This window comes from Perca fluviatilis, chromosome 8 (assembly GCF_010015445.1).
Source record: "Perca fluviatilis chromosome 8, GENO_Pfluv_1.0, whole genome shotgun sequence".
Taxonomy (NCBI): Eukaryota; Metazoa; Chordata; class Actinopteri; order Perciformes; family Percidae; genus Perca; species Perca fluviatilis.
In genome coordinates this window covers 4,557,683-4,575,684 of record NC_053119.1, presented here as the reverse complement: position 1 = coordinate 4,575,684, position 18,002 = coordinate 4,557,683, and the positions used below count along the sequence as shown (strand labels likewise).

Genomic DNA, 18,002 nt, shown 5'->3' with positions numbered 1-18,002 from the left:
TTGACCAAGTTTTTTAAGCTTTCTCCGACATGTTGTCACTTTGATGTTTTCTCACTTTTCCCGAAGTTCTTTGTCACTTTTTCCAATGTCTTTGTCGATTTTTTCTGCGTGGTTTGTTACTTTTTTCAGCGTTCTTTAAATCAGTTTTTTTTTCTTTAAATGCTATACAATTTTATGAAAACACCCAAATTCAATGAAAATAGTGAAGTGATCAGTTATTTAACTTGGTAAGAGCGTTGTATGGAACCATCCAAGTTATTGTTTTTGACAGTTTGGCTGAAAGAAAACCCAAATTTCTGATATAGAAACTTTTTGAAAATGGGTCAAAGTTGACCCCGAGGACACCAGGAGTCTTAAATTCACACCTTCAGTCATTACTGAAGCTGGATCAGATTATACAGCCAATCACAATGTTTGTTTACAATAACTTCCTGGTAAAAAAAAAAAAAAAAAACTCAAACTAACCGTGGTAGAGAAACAACTGGATATGCTCTCATCGCTAAACTTTTCAGTGTAACCTCTTCAGAATAACCCGACTATGACGATGTAAAATCATAAAGGAGTTAATCTATCTCACTCCAAACAAAAGTGAAAAGTTGGCAGCCCTGGTTTATATTAAAAGTGCCTATATTATGAAGAAAAAAAAAAATTCACTTTTTCTGGGATTTGGGGTGTTATTTTGTGTCTCTGGTGCTTCCACACACATACAAACTTTGAAAACATCCATCCATGGTGTTCAGAGTGAGATATGGTTTCTGAATGTGTCCTGCCTTCAGTCTCCGGGTGAGCTGATCTGCACGGCTTTCTACGGCACTAGCCGAGACGAGCTGGCTAACTGTAGCATGCTAGCGCTAGCATGCTAGCTTGTTCTGAATGGCAAAGCGCTGCTACAACACACACTAGTTCACCATAATATCCAAAAGAACTACTTCTGTGTCCCTGTTCTGCAGATATTCCATGCAAAGTGTGAAGTGCGCCCTCGTTTAGAAGAAGTCTCCCGGCTAATCCTGCCTTGTACTGACTGAAGTTGGAGAAACAGCTAGCTAGCTCATGTAGTCCTTACCTAGCTACTGAGCATGTGCGCCTCCCGACAAAGATGGGCTAGAAGTGCGATGTCTCACTCTGTAGCTAAAACAGAGAACTTAACACAGGGTGAAAAGAGGAGCTGCCGCAATGTGCAGTGCAACAAAAATATGGTGTTTTTAATTAAATTAAAAACACCATGTTTTTAATTAAATTAAAATTAAACCATGTAAACCTATTCTGGTACAACCTCTAAAATACAATTATGAACCTGATATGGTGGCGTAATATGGCCACTTTAAATCAGCCCAATAACGGTCCAGCCTGACAGACGGAGAGCGTCAGGAACTACAGGAAGACAAAAAGATCGACAACTTCTACGACCCGTTGGTGACCAATAGGAGCGCAGAAGGCTCTTTAACTGTAAACAAGGAGAGGAGAAAGAGGACTGATGATCAGGGTTCAAAATTAGCACCATTTACTAGCCAAATGCTGGTAAAATATGCAAGTGGCTGGTAGATTTGCTTCACTCACCAGCCAAAAAAAACAATGGTAATCTATTAGTTGGTCAAAGTGGCTGGTCAAATTTGAACATTCACTAGCCATTTGGCTGGTGGACGAAAAAGTTAATTTTGAACCCTGCTGATGATGTCATGAAAGACACAGAGAGCCGATTGGCCGGGGTCCAACGTGTCACGGCAACAATTTACAACTCTGTGATGGACCATTCTGACACAATAACCGTCTCGAATGACAGAAAAAAATCCCAACGTTACAGTCACGTGGAGCAGCAGGATGAGCTCTTATCTCTTTTAAAAAGACAGGACTGACTGACTCAGGCGACCTTTCACCTCTGGCACAGGTCAGCGAGACCACTTCCTCTCTCCGTGAAAGTGCCTGGGGCCTCGTCGCAAACCTCCCAGTTGGTCTAAACTCGCTGCCTTGATTCAGCTTTTTAGGACGCTCACCAAAACACGGCCGTGGATTTTAAATTGAAAATAATTAAGATTACTGAGCAACAATTTAAAGATTAATATGGTTCTTTTGTTGGATTATTTCAATCCCAAATCCCTCCTCCCCAAAACCCTGCGTGACCCAAAACCCTCCCAGTATAATCCCACTGTTCCCATTTAGACGGACATGTTTATCACACAAAAGCACACACTGGAAGCATGAAAACACTCCCTTTTATCCTCATCTGCAGATATGAAAATGTTTTTTTCTTTTAGATTTCTCCAGAAGGAGACCGATTTCTCTCCTCTGAGCCGGATAAAAGTTTGAATTTCTTTGCTAATCTTGAATCGATTAATTATCCGGGTTATTGTAGCCCAATTCTCTTGTAAAAGCAGCTGCGGGTGTGGGTGAGAGAGGGTGAGCAAGCTGTCTGCATCGGTGTATCTGTATATCTGTGTATCTGTAGTGTATAATTTGTTATGTAGCCGTCCTGTGCTTACAATGTTGATTTTTGTTGGAAAATAAATATATATATATATATCTAAATCTCAAGGTGCTACCATTTCAATAAATTGAAAGCGAATTAAATGAGTGTGTTTGTGAGATTTAGTTTGATTTTTTTAAAGTGTGTGTGGTGATTAAAGATTAACCTGAGCAGCTTCTGTCTGTGTGTGTTCAGCAGAAACAAACAGAAACCAGCAGCAGAAACTGAAAACAACACAATCGATCACATTACCTTATCAGGTTCTGTAAACCCTGTTTGGTGGAGCTTCTTCTCAGCAGAGCGTTGGACATGTTGGCCTCTTTATCTTCTTCTATTCCGTCTCTTTCTTCTCCTCGTCTCCTGGTAGAAACAAGAGATCACACACACACACCGGACGCTGAGAACAACTTTCTCTTCTGTTCAGTTAATTTCCACCTCGACACTGAAGGCAGCTTTCTGTCCTGCGGTTGCACCGAAGCCCAGAGCTCAAAACAATGTGTGTGTTACACCGTTATAGACTCTTCTGGTAGTTCCACACACACTCTCGTATATCACACACACAGGTTTCTCCCCTGCAATGCTTGCTGGGAATGTGTCAGTGTCTCCCTACTCTCTTGGAGGCTGGGTTTTCAGTCATTACCCAAAAAAAAAAAAAAAGAGAGAGAGAGAGAGAGAGAGAGAGAGAGAGAAAGAGAAAAAAAAAAAAAAAAAAAAAAAGAGAGAGAGAGAGAGAGAGAGAGAGAGAGAGAGAGAGCTCTGTCCTACACACACCTCCCTCTGTCCCACACACACCCCCCCCACCCCCTCTGTCAAAAACACACAGAGAGACACAAACACCTCCCTCTGTCTCACACACACACACACCCCCTCTGTCCTACATGTGGTTTTCATTGAAGAGCTCAAAGCAGCGGGGCCCAACATCTCTCTTTTCTTTGCTGCCTCTCTCTGTTGTGCCGGGTCATGTGGTCTTCCCTGAGGGGGAATGAAAGACGATATAACCCCCCCCCCCTACAAAAAAAAAAAATTCCACTACTGAACATCTCACTCTCCCTCCGATGGCCAGAGGAGCAGATTTGCAGAAAACTGTTTTTTTTAATCTCTTTATTGCAGGCGTGGAGGAAAATGTAGTCCATCAATAAAAGTATAAATTGGCAAAATGTCACCGTTTGGTTTATACCGGAGATTAGGAGTCACAGTTCGGTTTATACCGGAGTTTAGGAGTCACAGTTCGGTTTATACCCGAGTTTAGGAGTCACAGTTCGGTTTATACCCGAGTTTAGGAGTCACAGTTCGGTTTATACCGGAGATTAGGAGTCACAGTTCGGTTTATACCCGAGTTTAGGAGTCACGGTTCGGTTTATACCGGAGTTTAGGAGTCACGGTTCGGTTTATACCCGAGTTTAGGAGTCACGGTTCGGTTTATACCCGAGTTTAGGAGTCACGGTTCGGTTTATACCAGAGTCACGGTTCGGTTTATACTGGAGTCACCGTTCGGTTTATACTGGAGTTTAGGAGTCACGGTTCAGTTTATACCCGAGTTTAGGAGTCACGGTTCAGTTTATACCAGAGTCACGGTTCGGTTTATACTGGAGTCACCGTTCGGTTTATACTGGAGTTTAGGAGTCACGGTTCAGTTTATACCGGAGTTTAGGAGTCACGGTTCAGTTTATACCGGAGTTTAGGAGTCACGGTTCAGTTTATACCGGAGTTTAGGAGTCACGGTTCAGTTTATACCGGAGTTTAGGAGTCACGGTTCAGTTTATACCGGAGTTTAGGAGTCACGGTTCAGTTTATACCGGAGTTTAGGAGTCACGGTTCAGTTTATACCGGAGTTTAGGAGTCACGGTTCAGTTTATACCGGAGTTTAGGAGTCCGTTAGGTTTAGGAGTCACAGTTGGGTTTGTACCGGAGTCACGGTTTGGTTTATACCGGAGTTTAGGAGTCACAGTTCGGTTTATACCAGAGTTTAGGAGTCACGGTTTGGTTTATACCGGAGATTAGGAGTCACAGTTCGGTTTATACCAGAGTTTAGGAGTCACGGTTCGGTTTATACCAGAGTTTAGGAGTCACGGTTCAGTTTATACCGGAGTTTAGGAGTCACAGTTCGGTTTATACCCGAGTTTAGGAGTCACGGTTCAGTTTATACCAGAGTTTAGGAGTCACAGTTCGGTTTATACCCGAGTTTAGGAGTCACGGTTCAGTTTATACCAGAGTCACGGTTCGGTTTATACTGGAGTCACCGTTCGGTTTATACTGGAGTTTAGGAGTCACGGTTCAGTTTATACCGGAGTTTAGGAGTCACGGTTCAGTTTATACCGTAGTTTAGGAGTCACGGTTCAGTTTATACTGGAGTTTAGGAGTCACGGTTCAGTTTATACTGGAGTTTAGGAGTCCGTTAGGTTTAGGAGTCACAGTTGGGTTTGTACCGGAGTCACGGTTCGGTTTATACCGGAGTTTAGGAGTCACGGTTCAGTTTATACCGGAGTTTAGGAGTCACGGTTCAGTTTATACCGGAGTTTAGGAGTCACGGTTCAGTTTATACCGGAGTTTAGGAGTCACGGTTCAGTTTATACCGGAGTTTAGGAGTCACGGTTCAGTTTATACCGGAGTTTAGGAGTCACGGTTCAGTTTATACCGGAGTTTAGGAGTCACGGTTCAGTTTATACCGGAGTTTAGGAGTCACGGTTCAGTTTATACCGGAGTTTAGGAGTCACGGTTCAGTTTATACCGGAGTTTAGGAGTCACGGTTCAGTTTATACCGGAGTTTAGGAGTCACGGTTCAGTTTATACCGGAGTCACGGTTTGGTTTATACAGAGTTTAGGAGTCGTTCGGTTTATATCGGAGTTTAGGAGTCAGTTAGGTTTAGGAGTCACGGTTCGGTTTATACCGGAGTTTAGGAGTCACGGTTCAGTGAGAGTTCGATAACAGAAAGAAAAACCCAAATGCATAAGGATCCATCAATTTCTGAACCGAATATTCTCATCACTCTGGTTGCTTCAACAAAAAGCTAACGGGATTTTTGAATCAACAAGATAATCTTCACAAATTACCACTTTTGTTTAAAAGCGTAAATGCAACAAGCTGAAGTAAAAAGAAAGTTGGGCTCTAAACCACCTTCACCACTAGCTTACAACTGATTTCACGTGCTCCAGGTAATGACGTGGCTTTGCTCCTGTCATAATTCCTACGGCCACTAGAGGGCGCCGACATTACTAACAAACATGGGTCGTAATAGCTGCTTGAACGAACAACTTAAGTGGGCGTTTTTCAGGGAAAGAACCAATAGAAGCCCATGTAAAAATGTCCAATTTTGAAGCAGAATTAACCATGTTTACAGCTTAGTACAAACATTTTTTGTCTCCAAAGCCTAGTTAACTTTTTCCTGATAACTTTTAGGACGCAATTTAAAAAAAAGAAAAAAAGAAAAAGTGCAGCAGGTAAGCCTTATAAAACTAAATTTCTGTCATATTTGCTGAAACTGACCCTATGTTCCAGTAGAGCTACATGAAGCAGGTCATTAAAAATAATAAATCCAGCTCCTCTGGCTCCACCTACAGCCTGTAGTGAGATTTTCAAAAATCTACAGTTCCCTGTTCAGATGCACCAATCAGGGCCAAGGGGGGGGCGGGGTGTCTAAATGCATGTCAATCACTGCTCATGCACACGCATTGTCGCGGGGGAAGGGCTTAGAAGACCAGTTGTGGGCTTTAGCAGAAATGGGGGGTTAAAATATTTGGGTTAAGTCCTGGATCTTCACAATCCTACCTACAGCACCTTTAAATTATATTAAGGCTTAAAGTTCTACATCATTAAGGGTGTGGTCACCTAAAGTGACAGGTGGCTAGCTCAGCAACCAGGCTTCATTTGGCTATTTTCAGATTAGAAATTTGTCTTTCAATAATGCAAAAGCAAAGAAAAGCTGGGCTACCGTTTCAGCACCGGCAACACTTCGCAAACCGCTTAAATAAACTTGGAACTCACTCCCCAAAACTCATCCACCAACCTGTGCATGTTCAAATCACATGTCGACTCCCCTTTTTACAGCTGCTTTTAATGTTTAATAATGTGTGTATTTGAGTGTGAATGTTCTTAGTGTTTGTATTTCCTTTTATAAACATTGTAAAGTGTATTTGAGTGTTAAAAAAGCGCTGTATAAATAAATTATTATTATTATTATTATTATTATTATTATTATTATTATTATTATTATTATTATTATTATTATTAATAAAGTGAAACCCGGGAGTGCTGAACACACGTGCTCAAGCGCTCTGCCTTTTTATTACCACAAGTTTACAGTCACGTCGCTGCTGATTGGGTAACAACTGTGACCCAGCCAATAAACAAAAGACACACCCCCCAAACATCTCAAAACTTGTTGCGCACCGTTCCGAGGAAACGGTGCGCACCATTGTGCGGTTTTTAAAGTCAAATTAATAATTCCTTTTTAATCTCTCGGTGCGATATTCTGCTCGGCTAAATTCTTCTGCAGAACGCTCTCCGGTCATCCAACAGTCTCTCTCTCTCTCTGCTCGTCACACAAACTAAACTCTGCGCCTTTGTCTTCGCCTTCGACCCCTCCCCAAAACCCTCACGCTTACATAATCAAACACACGGCTGTTGCTAAGGCAACTCAAGTCATCACCATTCACACCCTGGAGTGCTGGGAAGTCTTGCTTGGTGGCACGTCAGACAAAAGGGCATTCTGGGAAGTGAATTCATGGCCCCTCTTCATGCTCGTAAAAACAGAAGTGCGGTTTCCAACAAACACTGGCTGACCTGAACACAACCTCGGCACTCAAGGCTCTAAAACAGAACAAAAAAACATTAAAAAGGCTGGACTGGTCCCAGCTACACAATCGGAAAATACACTCACGAATTTCCAGTCACATCTGCATATATTTGCATTCGTCGTTTCTTAAAAAAAAATAAAACTGATCCAGTGATTTGATGAACAAAACACACACCTTCACTGCTGTGAAAACTGAAGCTACAAAATGGATTTGTAGGAAGTGAACAACACAACATTGGCAAAGTGTCAGACTTCAGATTCAGTATTAGGGGACCACTAAGGTCTATATAAAAGAGACTTCAGATACAGTATTAGGGGACCACTAAGGACTATATAAAAGAGACTTCAGATACAGTATTAGGGGACCACTAAGGACTATATAAAAGAGACTTCAGATACAGTATTAGGGGACCACTAAGGTCTATATAAAAGAGACTTCAGATACAGTATTAGGGGACCACTAAGGTCTATATAAAAGAGACTTCAGATACAGTATTAGGGGACCACTAAGGTCTATATAAAAGAGACTTCAGATACAGTATTAGGGGACCACTAAGGTCTATATAAAAGAGACTTCAGATACAGTATTAGGGGACCACTAAGGTCTATATAAAAGAGACTTCAGATACAGTATTAGGGGACCACTAAGGTCTATATAAAAGAGACTTCAGATACAGTATTAGGGGACCACTAAGGTCTATATAAAAAGACTTCAGATACAGTATTAGGGGACCAGGGCTATATAAAAGCATCCAAAAAAAGACCAACAAGACCAAAGTTAATATTGGAGTGTCCAGAACAGCTGCGTATAAACGATGGAGATACCAAGAGCTAATTTTGGGTTCAGCCACCAAAGGAGGAAGGGCTAGAAAGTAATATTCAGTTGGTCGTCATATACAATTTCACCACTAGATGGAAGAAATTCTTACACAATGTAACCAACGTTGTGAAACTGTCGCAGTTTGGTTAGGTTTAGACACAAGAACTAATTTAAGTTTAGAAAAAGATCATGGCTTGAATTCTGTTCGATCGATCAGAATTCAAGCCATGATCTTTTTCTAATTTCTAAAGTGATGGTGGCTTTGTCTCGGTCTCTTGTAGCTAATGTGACTGAGGGGGGCTCTGGAGTAGCCCACGGGCCCGGGTGAGCAGAGCCGTACGTGAATGGGTCAGGATGCGGCCAGAAAAGCGCCGTAGTGTTTATAAAACGAGTTTCGAGGGGGTGGGTGTAGTAATAGAAGTAACTGGGCGCATTAGTGCCGTGAAAACATTTGGCCTCATTTGCCACAATTGTTTCCAAAGAAAAGGGTCGCCCTGCCATTTTTTACGCTTGTAAATAATGCACATTTGCAACAAATTACTTAATGATTTTTTTAGCAGCAAACTTGTCACACGCACATTAATTAGCATAAAACACCTGTTAAACAGCACAGGTGGTTTAGCAGGTTCATAATTAAGGACATTGTATGGGGGAATTTGGGACACTAAACTGCACATATACCAATTATGCATGTATGCATGTATGTATGCATGTTTTATTTTTATTTATTTTATTTAACCTTTATTTATCCAGGTAAGTTTACCTGTCACATTCCCACAGTTCCACATTCATACCTGGAAGCTGCCCAGTCCAACCACAGTCTGATCTGCTGGCCACTCCAACAGCTCCAATGGAGCTGTTGGAGGTTAAGGGCCTTGCTCAAGGGCACCTCAGTGGTGGTAATGAGGGAGGGACAAAGCGCTGCTCTTTCACTTTCCCGAGGATTGAACAGAGGTCGTCCGATTGAACCGACGACCTCCCGGTCACAAGCTCTCTTCTCCAACCTTTAGGCCACCACTGCCACGTATGTATATTCATGTGTGTATGGGCTAAATGTTGTCATGCCTCTTAATGCTGAAATCTATTTTATACATGATGTGTTTCCAATAAGCCGTCTGTGGGATGGGCCAGGCGGGATGAGGGAGAGCTTCAGCGAGTGTGCGAATGTACATGTGGTGTATTGTCTTTGTCTTATGTCTCGAGGACCCCCCTCCAAAACGAGATGCTTCAGGTAACCTTCAGGGGTTATCCTCCTAACAATAAAATTTCAAATATAAATAAATAGATTTGTTAATAATGAAAACGATAATTGGTTTCCGCACTGAATTTTGACAACCTACGTACATCCCAGACAGGCCAGTTTTATCTCGGGCCACCATGTCTGCTGGAAAACCAACACGTCCATCCATCAGCTGCTAACAGCGCTCGCCGTCCGTTGGTTCCCTGTCAGCTCAAAGCCAACGGCCTGTTTGGCGTTCTGGTTTATCTGCTGACACCAGGTATCGAGGGAAAAACACTCCAGCCTCCATCAATCCACTGCTGTTTAACATTTAAGAGGTTAAAGTGTCTCTTAAAATGTCTCTCCGTGGCAGAAGCTGTTTCCTCAGCTGTATTTACAGTTAAACACTAAATCACACGCACTTCACTGGGTCGTAAACTCTCCGAGGCTTTCTGCACAACAAGCTGTATCAGACGTTACCTTCTGGTTTTCTGACCGTTGTAATCTTTGTTATATAAAAGCTGTTACAGGGACGGCCGGGTGTTGCAAAATAAGCATTCGCTATAAACACGGATACTGCTACTGATAGCTGTCTTCAGTGTGTCTGCCAGTATGTTATTGTGTCTGTTCCTATTGAATACAAAATAAAACAGAAAGGAGAGAAACTGGCAATCAGTTCTTTAACCCTCCGGTTTTCCTCGAGTCAAATCTGACCCATTGTCAAAAAATTTCTATCTCAGAAATTTGGGGTTTCTTTCAACCAAATTTTCAAAAAATGAAGTAACATGGATGGTTCCGTACAGTGCTCTTCACAAGTTAAATAACTGATCAACTCACTACTTTCATTGAATTTTTAAATTTTATTAAATTTTATGTACTATTTAAATTTTTTTTATAAAAGAACGTTGAAAAAAGTGACAAAAATGTCGGGGAAAAAAAAATTCACAAAAAGTGCAGAATTCTTTTTTTCAAAAAAATGGACAAGTTACAAAAAACTTGGACAAAAGTGACAAAAAAGTTGAAAGGGACAAACATTGAAGGAAAAGCAACAAAAGTGTTTAAAACGACGACAAAAACGTTGAGAAAAATGTTAAAATGAATGACCCAGAAAAACAAAAACTTGCAGTGGACGGGACAACACAAGGGTTAATATTCAGGTTTTTTGTAATCTTGACATTAGAAGTTTTTCCTCATTAAATCACAAACTACTAAAAACGTCTCCGTCAGCTTCAGACAAACTAGGCAGGTTTGTAGGATATCGTACAAAATTATGGCAACCGGTCAGGTAATAGTTAAGTTTAGCCAACAAAATGAGACTGAGCCTGGTACCAATCACTGTTAAGTTTAGCTGACAAAAAGGTAAACCTGTCATGCAATGGCAACAGTTAAGTTGAGACACCAAAACGACTTTAGTTTTTTTTTGTCTATCAAAAGCTGCTGTAGGTAGGATTGGGAAGATCCAGGACTTAGCCAAAACATTTTTAACATGGACAACTTCTCAGTCCCTCCCCACCTTTCTGCTTCATGTAGTTCTACTGGAACATAGGGTCAGTTTCAGCAAATATGACAGAAAGTTTAAGAAGTCTTACCTACTGCACCTTTAACTGCGTCCGGGACACGAACTCCGCTTCCTTTGATTGAAATACGTTTCTAATCAAAGTCTGCGTAGCGAGGTCGCGGTGAATAGATCGGTCAAACAAACAAGACTTTAATCTACAGACCACCCCCGTTAAAAGTTAACATCGACTTGTTTTAACCTACGCACACAAGTTAACTTACGTACAGAGATTAAAGCTATAGTGCGTAGTTTCTGTCGCCCCCATGAGGAATTTTAAGTAATGACAACACTGTCAACGCGTCCACATGGTACAAGCCTTCCGTGGAGTACACGGAGGATTAAAAAAAAAAAAAAACATGACAGACTCTTCAGAAGAAGTCATTATCTTCACTCGAGTTGTACGCCACAATCTTCTGAACATACTGAGACATCCAGAGAGAGTTGTGTGGAGCTGATAGTCTTAATTAGCTTTGTAGCAACTCATTTGGCAACGGCTTGATTGTAACGGACGTTCATTAAAATCTAAAAGTTACGAGCTAAAGCTTTAAGTTGCGTCACAAAACACACGTTTAAAACCTCAACTGTTTAACAACGTGCACCTGTAGCTGGTACGAAGACACGTAATCTAGGAGACAATGCGTTTCCCTCGTAACGTAAATACTGTAAGAATGCAGTTTGTTGTTTGGAACGTAATTTGTTAGAGGAGTAGTAGTAGTAGTAGTAGTAGTAGTAGTAGTAGTAGTAGTAGTAGTCCGCTTTATTGTTGGCACATAGTTACAAGTACCAGCGAAATTATCAATCAACCTGACCATACATATATAAACATACAATATACAACGGGGTAGACAGGACAGGAAGACAGGGTATAAGAGGCAGGGTTCCTCGCTTGAAATACGTTTCTATTTGTATATGTAGAGCGGTCGCGGTGGAAAGATCGGTCAAACAAACGAGACTTTAACCTGCAGACCGCCGTTTGTGTCCCGTATCAAACCAAAAGTTAGCGTCGACTTATTTTAACTTACGTACAGAACTTGTGCCCGTCACTGGTACGAAGCTGTGTAGTCTGGAGACGATACATTTCATTCAAAACGTAACAGTTTTAAAGCGTAACTCTCGCCAAAATGCAACCTAGGGTCCTTTTGTGAATGTACCCGAGTCAAACTTTCGTTATAAAGCATATTTATGACTAAAGTGTCACTTTTAAGATTTACCGTATTCTTGTTTTTCGGTCAAATGACCTTTTTGAATGCGAGTGCTAGGGACACTTTTATGCTAGCCTCAAAATAGCTATTTTTAAAACACTAAGAAGGCTCGACACAACATGAGACTTTGCTTGAAGTATCACCAGGGGCTCTACACCTGAACTACACCGGTGCACGAGGGATTTACGAAATCTGTGGCCACTTGTTTTGATATAGTAGATTATAGACTCGTGAGTTGTTCAAAACAGTTTTTAGTAAACTCTGGGTACACAAACAATGTTGGCAACACTTTCGTTAAGGTGTAGAGCCCCTGGTGATACTTCAAGCAAAGTCTCATGTTGTGTCGAGCCTTCTTAGTGTTTTAAAAATAGTTATTTTGAGGCTAGCATAAAAGTGCCCCTAGCACTCCCATTCAAAAGACCATTTGACCGAAAAACGAGAATACGGTAAATCTTAAGTGACGCTTCCGTCCCAAATATGCTTTTAAACGAAAGTTTGACTCTGGTACATATCACACCCGTCGCTATGGGCGGGCCATAGGGGGCCGGGCCCGCCCCCAAAATGCTTGTGCCCCCCCACTTGAGGCACAGACCTCTTAAAAAATTACTTTAATTTTATATTATCATAGTTGCTAATTTTGTGTTGCATTAATGTTGCATTCTTTATCATTAAAACATTAAAAATATAAATAAACAATGGTGTGATTTTTGTTTGATTGATGGGAATCTACACTGCAACAGCCTATCACGGCCTTACTACAAAGAGCTACGACGCTAACGTGTAGCCTACGTCAGTGTAGCCGCTCAACAGTTACCGCATTACTTTTGAAAGCTGGATGAGTTTCGCCGGCTTACTCGCTTCAGTTCGCGCATGGATATCCGTGAAGTGGTTGAAAAGCCCACCAACATTCTCCTCTGCCAAACTGGATACGGCACCGACGCCTCCTGATGTTGTCGTTGGAGAAGGAGCCCCTGGACGACAGTCTGAGCCTGATGCTAGTAGCTCCGTGGAGCCCGACCCTGGGCCTGGCAGGACCTGCAGGTCAAGTGCAACTGCGACTGGGGCAGCATTTGGGCCACAACTAACTGTTGAATCAGGGGGTGTGACGGACAAACCCAAACAGGTTGTGTTGAGGAAATATCCAGTCAAAATGTTTGGTTAAAAAAAAAACGTAGCTGTAGCTGGCATTTGAACAGAGACTGGCTTGCGTAGGCTACTCGGTGGAAAAGGAAATTCACATCTGTATCATCGGACGAGACCTTCTTCATTAAGGGGTTTAAGATTTACAGACAAGGGCTTAAATAAGCATGCAGCTTCAAATGACAGGAGGGACTGAAGAGAGGACATGCTGCCTCCACTCAAAGTACCGGTAGGTTCAAAGTCTCCGTGCGTGCGTGCGTGTGTGCCTCATGGCACATGCATAGCAATGCATATCCTTCTGTTGACTGCTTTAAAATGCAATGTTTGAGAGATGCTTCTGGTGTTACATCTAATATGTTGTATAGTCAAGTGTTTTATGGATATTCATAACATTGCTTATATGTAATGTGTTGTAGGCTATATAGGCTACCTGGTCATATTGCTGTTGGTTATGTTTAACGTGATGATTACGTGCGAATAGTATAACAAGAGTATATGATTATTATAAATATACGTACTGTACGCTAATAATAATTGTGCCCTCCCATGTATTTCATATGCCCCCCCTTAAGACTGAGGTCTGGCGACGGGTCTGGGTACATTCACAAAAAGACCCCTAGGTTGCATTTTGGCGAGAGTTACGCTTTAAACGTGCAGTTTAGGTGGCTGGGTTGGTTCAGTGGGCAGAGCAGGCGCGCATATACTGAGAGGTTGATGCCTCGACACAGAGGGCCAGGATTCGAATTCGACCTGTAATGATTTCCTGCATGTCTTCCCCCCCCCCCTCTCTCTCTCTCACCCCTTTCTAACCTAGCTGCCCTATCAAAATAAAAGGTGGAAAATCCCAAAAAAAGAATGCAGTTTAGTTTATTGATAATGTAATTTTGTTAGGAGACTGGGTTGAATCATAAAGTTTTGTCAGTAAAGTTTATCAAAATGTTTCCCTTTTTCTAGAAGTCCTGGAGGCTCAGCTTCTGAATTTCATTTATCTTATCCAGGTTTAAAAAATTTTTTTTTGCTTATTTGTCTGAAGCAGGATTAAAACTGCAGGTCATCTGGAACAAAAGAGCAACTCATTGCTGCAGATTTCCTCCTTCGCTCTGAGCTAGGAGTGACCCATTACAGAGCTCAGGGAGTGATGACCCTGAAACCCAGAACGCGTTCCTGCCTCTGTCGTCCCGTTTCGATGCCAGCGCTGCTCTCATCGCCTCCCACTCACAGAGGCCGAGAGCCAGAGATCTGCTCGCCTGACACCGAGCGCCCAACGACGCCGGGCGCTCCCCGGGAGGATGAGTTCACACAAGCTGGAATTCAGTCACAAGTTATTCGAGAACGGGAACGGTGATAGTGACATCAGAAAGATATATTACATCTTTTTAGGTTGGAGTGTTGTGAGAAAAATAAAAGGCCTTCGAGCCAAATCCGAAGAGAAAATCTCATAAATTCTCATATTTAGAATTTCACGAGTGGTCCATGTACAATCAGGCTCTCTGTAAAGTTGGGGAAACATTCAAATTAACCCCTGAGTTGTCCTTCTGTCAACCTTGAAGAAAAAAAAATAAAAACAGCTTTTTTTCACGTTTTTTTTTTGCTTTTTCCAACATTTTTTCCTGTTAAATTTTTCTTCTACACATTTTCAGAGCTTATTTCTATGACAACACAAGGGTTTAAGGGAACTTTGTCATGTTTGAGTAGGGCTGGGTACAAAATTCCGACCGACTTGCCTCCTTAGTATCAAAAAATGCTTCGTCATCCAATCAGTGTTTCCAATGAAAGTAGCTAGCACCAGCTCTAAAAATCGCAAAAAAAAGTAGCTAGATGATGTCATATGCTCATTTGCATATGTGTGACATCATTACGCAATAATTAGCATAAAGTCTAGTGGTTGTGTCAGAAAGGTAGATAGAAATGGAAAGAGATCTTTAGTCAAATAACCACAAAATAACTATAGGAATTTATATACAATTATAAGTATTACTTAAGTAGGTAGCCTGAAGTAAACAAATGGAAATAAACAAAGGCTGATAAAGAGATCTCAAAGAAGCCTGTGTTGCCCAGAGCCAGGTCAGCGGCATCTTCCTCCCATCCGGCTAACTCTTACGTTGTTCCAGAGAATAGGATGGTTAGACAACAGACAACTGTCTGCGCTCTACTCTCATGTAAGATGAACCACTCTGGCCCAGCCCACTAATACACTCCTTCCAAAACCGTCTTAAAGAATGCAAAGTCAGCAACAGATTTGTCCAATAACTCACTAAAAGAGTAAAGAAAAAACTGTAAAAGAAAAGCAATATGAAATGAAAAGTGTGTGGAATGAAAATAAAATGTAAAGGCAAGCGATGTTTATAAATTGTAAATGTTTTCAGCATTCTGCAACAAGTGGTGATTTTAGCTTTCTTGTACACCCGTCTTAAAATGTAAGGGATACTGGAGCTTGGTTTGGGGTGGTGGGACTGCTTGCTGGAAAACTTCCCTTATTTCCAAATCCAAAACTTGACAGGTATGCAGAAGAGAGAGGTGACTGTTTTGGCGGCGACAAGAGAGAACGACCTGGCGTGCTCGCCCGTACATTAGTGGCGTCTTCTCTACAGAAAGTCGCCAGTCGCTTTTATGAAAAGGGGGGTCTGAAAAGTCGCTAAATCTAGCTAAGTTAAGCTAAGCTGGCAACACTGCATTCAATACCCAACTTCAGTACCTAAGGAGGAAATCTCATCAGCGTCAGTGAGCCAATCAGCACGCAGCGTGCTTCTACCAAGCTCTAATGTCTGCGATTGGCTGTCTAACATTACATGTCGTAGAGACACGCTGGAAAAACTACGTTATACAGAGATGGGATCAAATTGGTATCAAAACTTGCTGAACGATATACCAGCTTTACGTTTGAGCCGACGATCCCGTGGGAAGAGAGGATGGAGGGAAGCTTTAAAGACAGCAGGCGCTGGCAATTCGCCGAGGCTCAGTCCTTGTCGCAGCGGCCGCGGGTTCGGTTCCGACCTGCAGCCCTTCTGCTGCAGGTCATCCCTCTCGCTCTCACACTTTCCTAACTTAATCTGTCCGGTCAATAAAAAAAAAGGCAAAAACTGCCAAAGAAAATTATCAATTTCACACGAGTGGTCCACGTATCTAGGAAAAACTTAAACTCACAAGTAGCTTTGTCACGTTTGACCAGACGGTCCCGTGGGAAGAAGAAAGTAGGGATGCACGATACGAGGAAAATATGCGATAAGGTTGTGTAAATATAGAGATAACGATATTACTTGCAATAAAGATATTAAAGTGTACTCAGTTCTGCATTTCTGCTGCTTTCAGTTTTTCTGTTAAAATACAACAAATTGCTTGTTTAACTAAAAGACAAATAAAAGAATAATTTCTAACCTACAGTTTTGTGAGTGTTGCGGGCAAAATTCCTGATTATGCGAAACGTTTTCTTTAAAAAAATGTAATGGAATATGCTATGATATTTATGCAATTTTATGCGATGAAATTGCAGGAACTTGCAAAAATTGTGGTTTGATGAAGAAAAAAGTGATTTCCCCCCCCCCCAACAACACCATGCTTTTCGATGATGTTCACGTCGCGTAATTATGTCACTTCATAACGTTCCCATGGCAACAGGGGAAAATGGCTGCTCGTGTGAAGTAAACGCAACATTTTTCAACTTTCTGCTAAGATATATTATGGGAGTTTTTGCAATGAAAATGCAGGGATTATGAAATCATGCAAGCCCCGCATATTTTACGCAGAAAATGCGGCTTATTTGAAAAAAATACGCCCCCCCCCCACATAAATATACAGACTTTGGCTGATTATTCTTTGAATTATGCGATCGCATACGCACGTTTTTCTGGAGGGACTGGGAAAAAGCACCACTAAAAAACGAATGAGTTCCTTTTTAAAATGTTATTTCCTGCTGATATTTTCTTTCAACTAACACAAAACATCTTAGTGTCTATTGCGATATGTCTATTGTACCAGTTAATATTGTGATGAGAACTTTTTTTTTTTTAAAAACGATATATTGTGCACAGGCATGTCGGACTGGGGGTGGAAAGGGGACCGAGTACCCAGGGCCCTCATGTGAGGAGAGCCCAAAAAGATGCTAGAATGAATAGCTGTGGATGCGGAGAGGGGCCCATAGACAATGCCTTTCTACAGGGTCCAGGATTTGGTGCTACGCACCTGATTGTCCAGCCCTCGACAAAAGGATGGAGGAAAGCTTTAAAGCTAGCAGGCGCTGGTGGAGGAACATACCGACAGCTGGAGGTCAGAGGTCAAGAGGTGATCCACTTCACTGGATTAGAGCTGCAACAGTCAGTCAGGGAAGTCTATCCGAAACTATTTGGATGAGCGATCAATCGTTGGGTCCTGGTTCTCGAATCTTCACATTAACGCATCAATGATTATGGCAATTTTATTTTTTATAGCACCTCTCATTACATGCTTTACATTAACACCATAAAAACAGCAGTTGGCAGATTAACTGTATCGGCCTTGATAGACAAAGTTAACCCTTTAAAATTGGAATTTTTCTTCAACGTTTTGGGTGTCTTTTTCAACACTTTTGTTGCTTTTGCCTCGATGTTTACGTCACTTTAAACATTTGTCCCTTTACCCGACGTTTGTTGCCGATTTTTTTAATGTGAGAATTTTTTCCCCGACATTTCTCACTTTTTCAACGTTTTATAAAAACAGTTTGAATGCTATAAAATTGAATAAAACAAAAAATTGAATGAAAGTAGTGAGCTGATCATTTATTTTACCTGTGAAGCGCGTTGTAAGGAACCATCTACGTTACTTTTTTTGGAAAAT

At 41.6% G+C, this 18,002-nt stretch overlaps 1 protein-coding gene across 1 annotated transcript in view; it reads right to left on the bottom strand.

Moving 5' to 3' along the window:
* Nucleotides 1-18,002, bottom strand: part of lsp1a (lymphocyte specific protein 1 a) — a 70,258-nt gene that overhangs the window by 47,990 nt on the left and 4,266 nt on the right. Inside the window, 1 exon segment of the mRNA XM_039809086.1 lies at nt 2,714-2,821. Within this exon segment, the coding sequence (XP_039665020.1) occupies nt 2,714-2,772 (59 nt within the window). The 5' untranslated portion in view covers nt 2,773-2,821.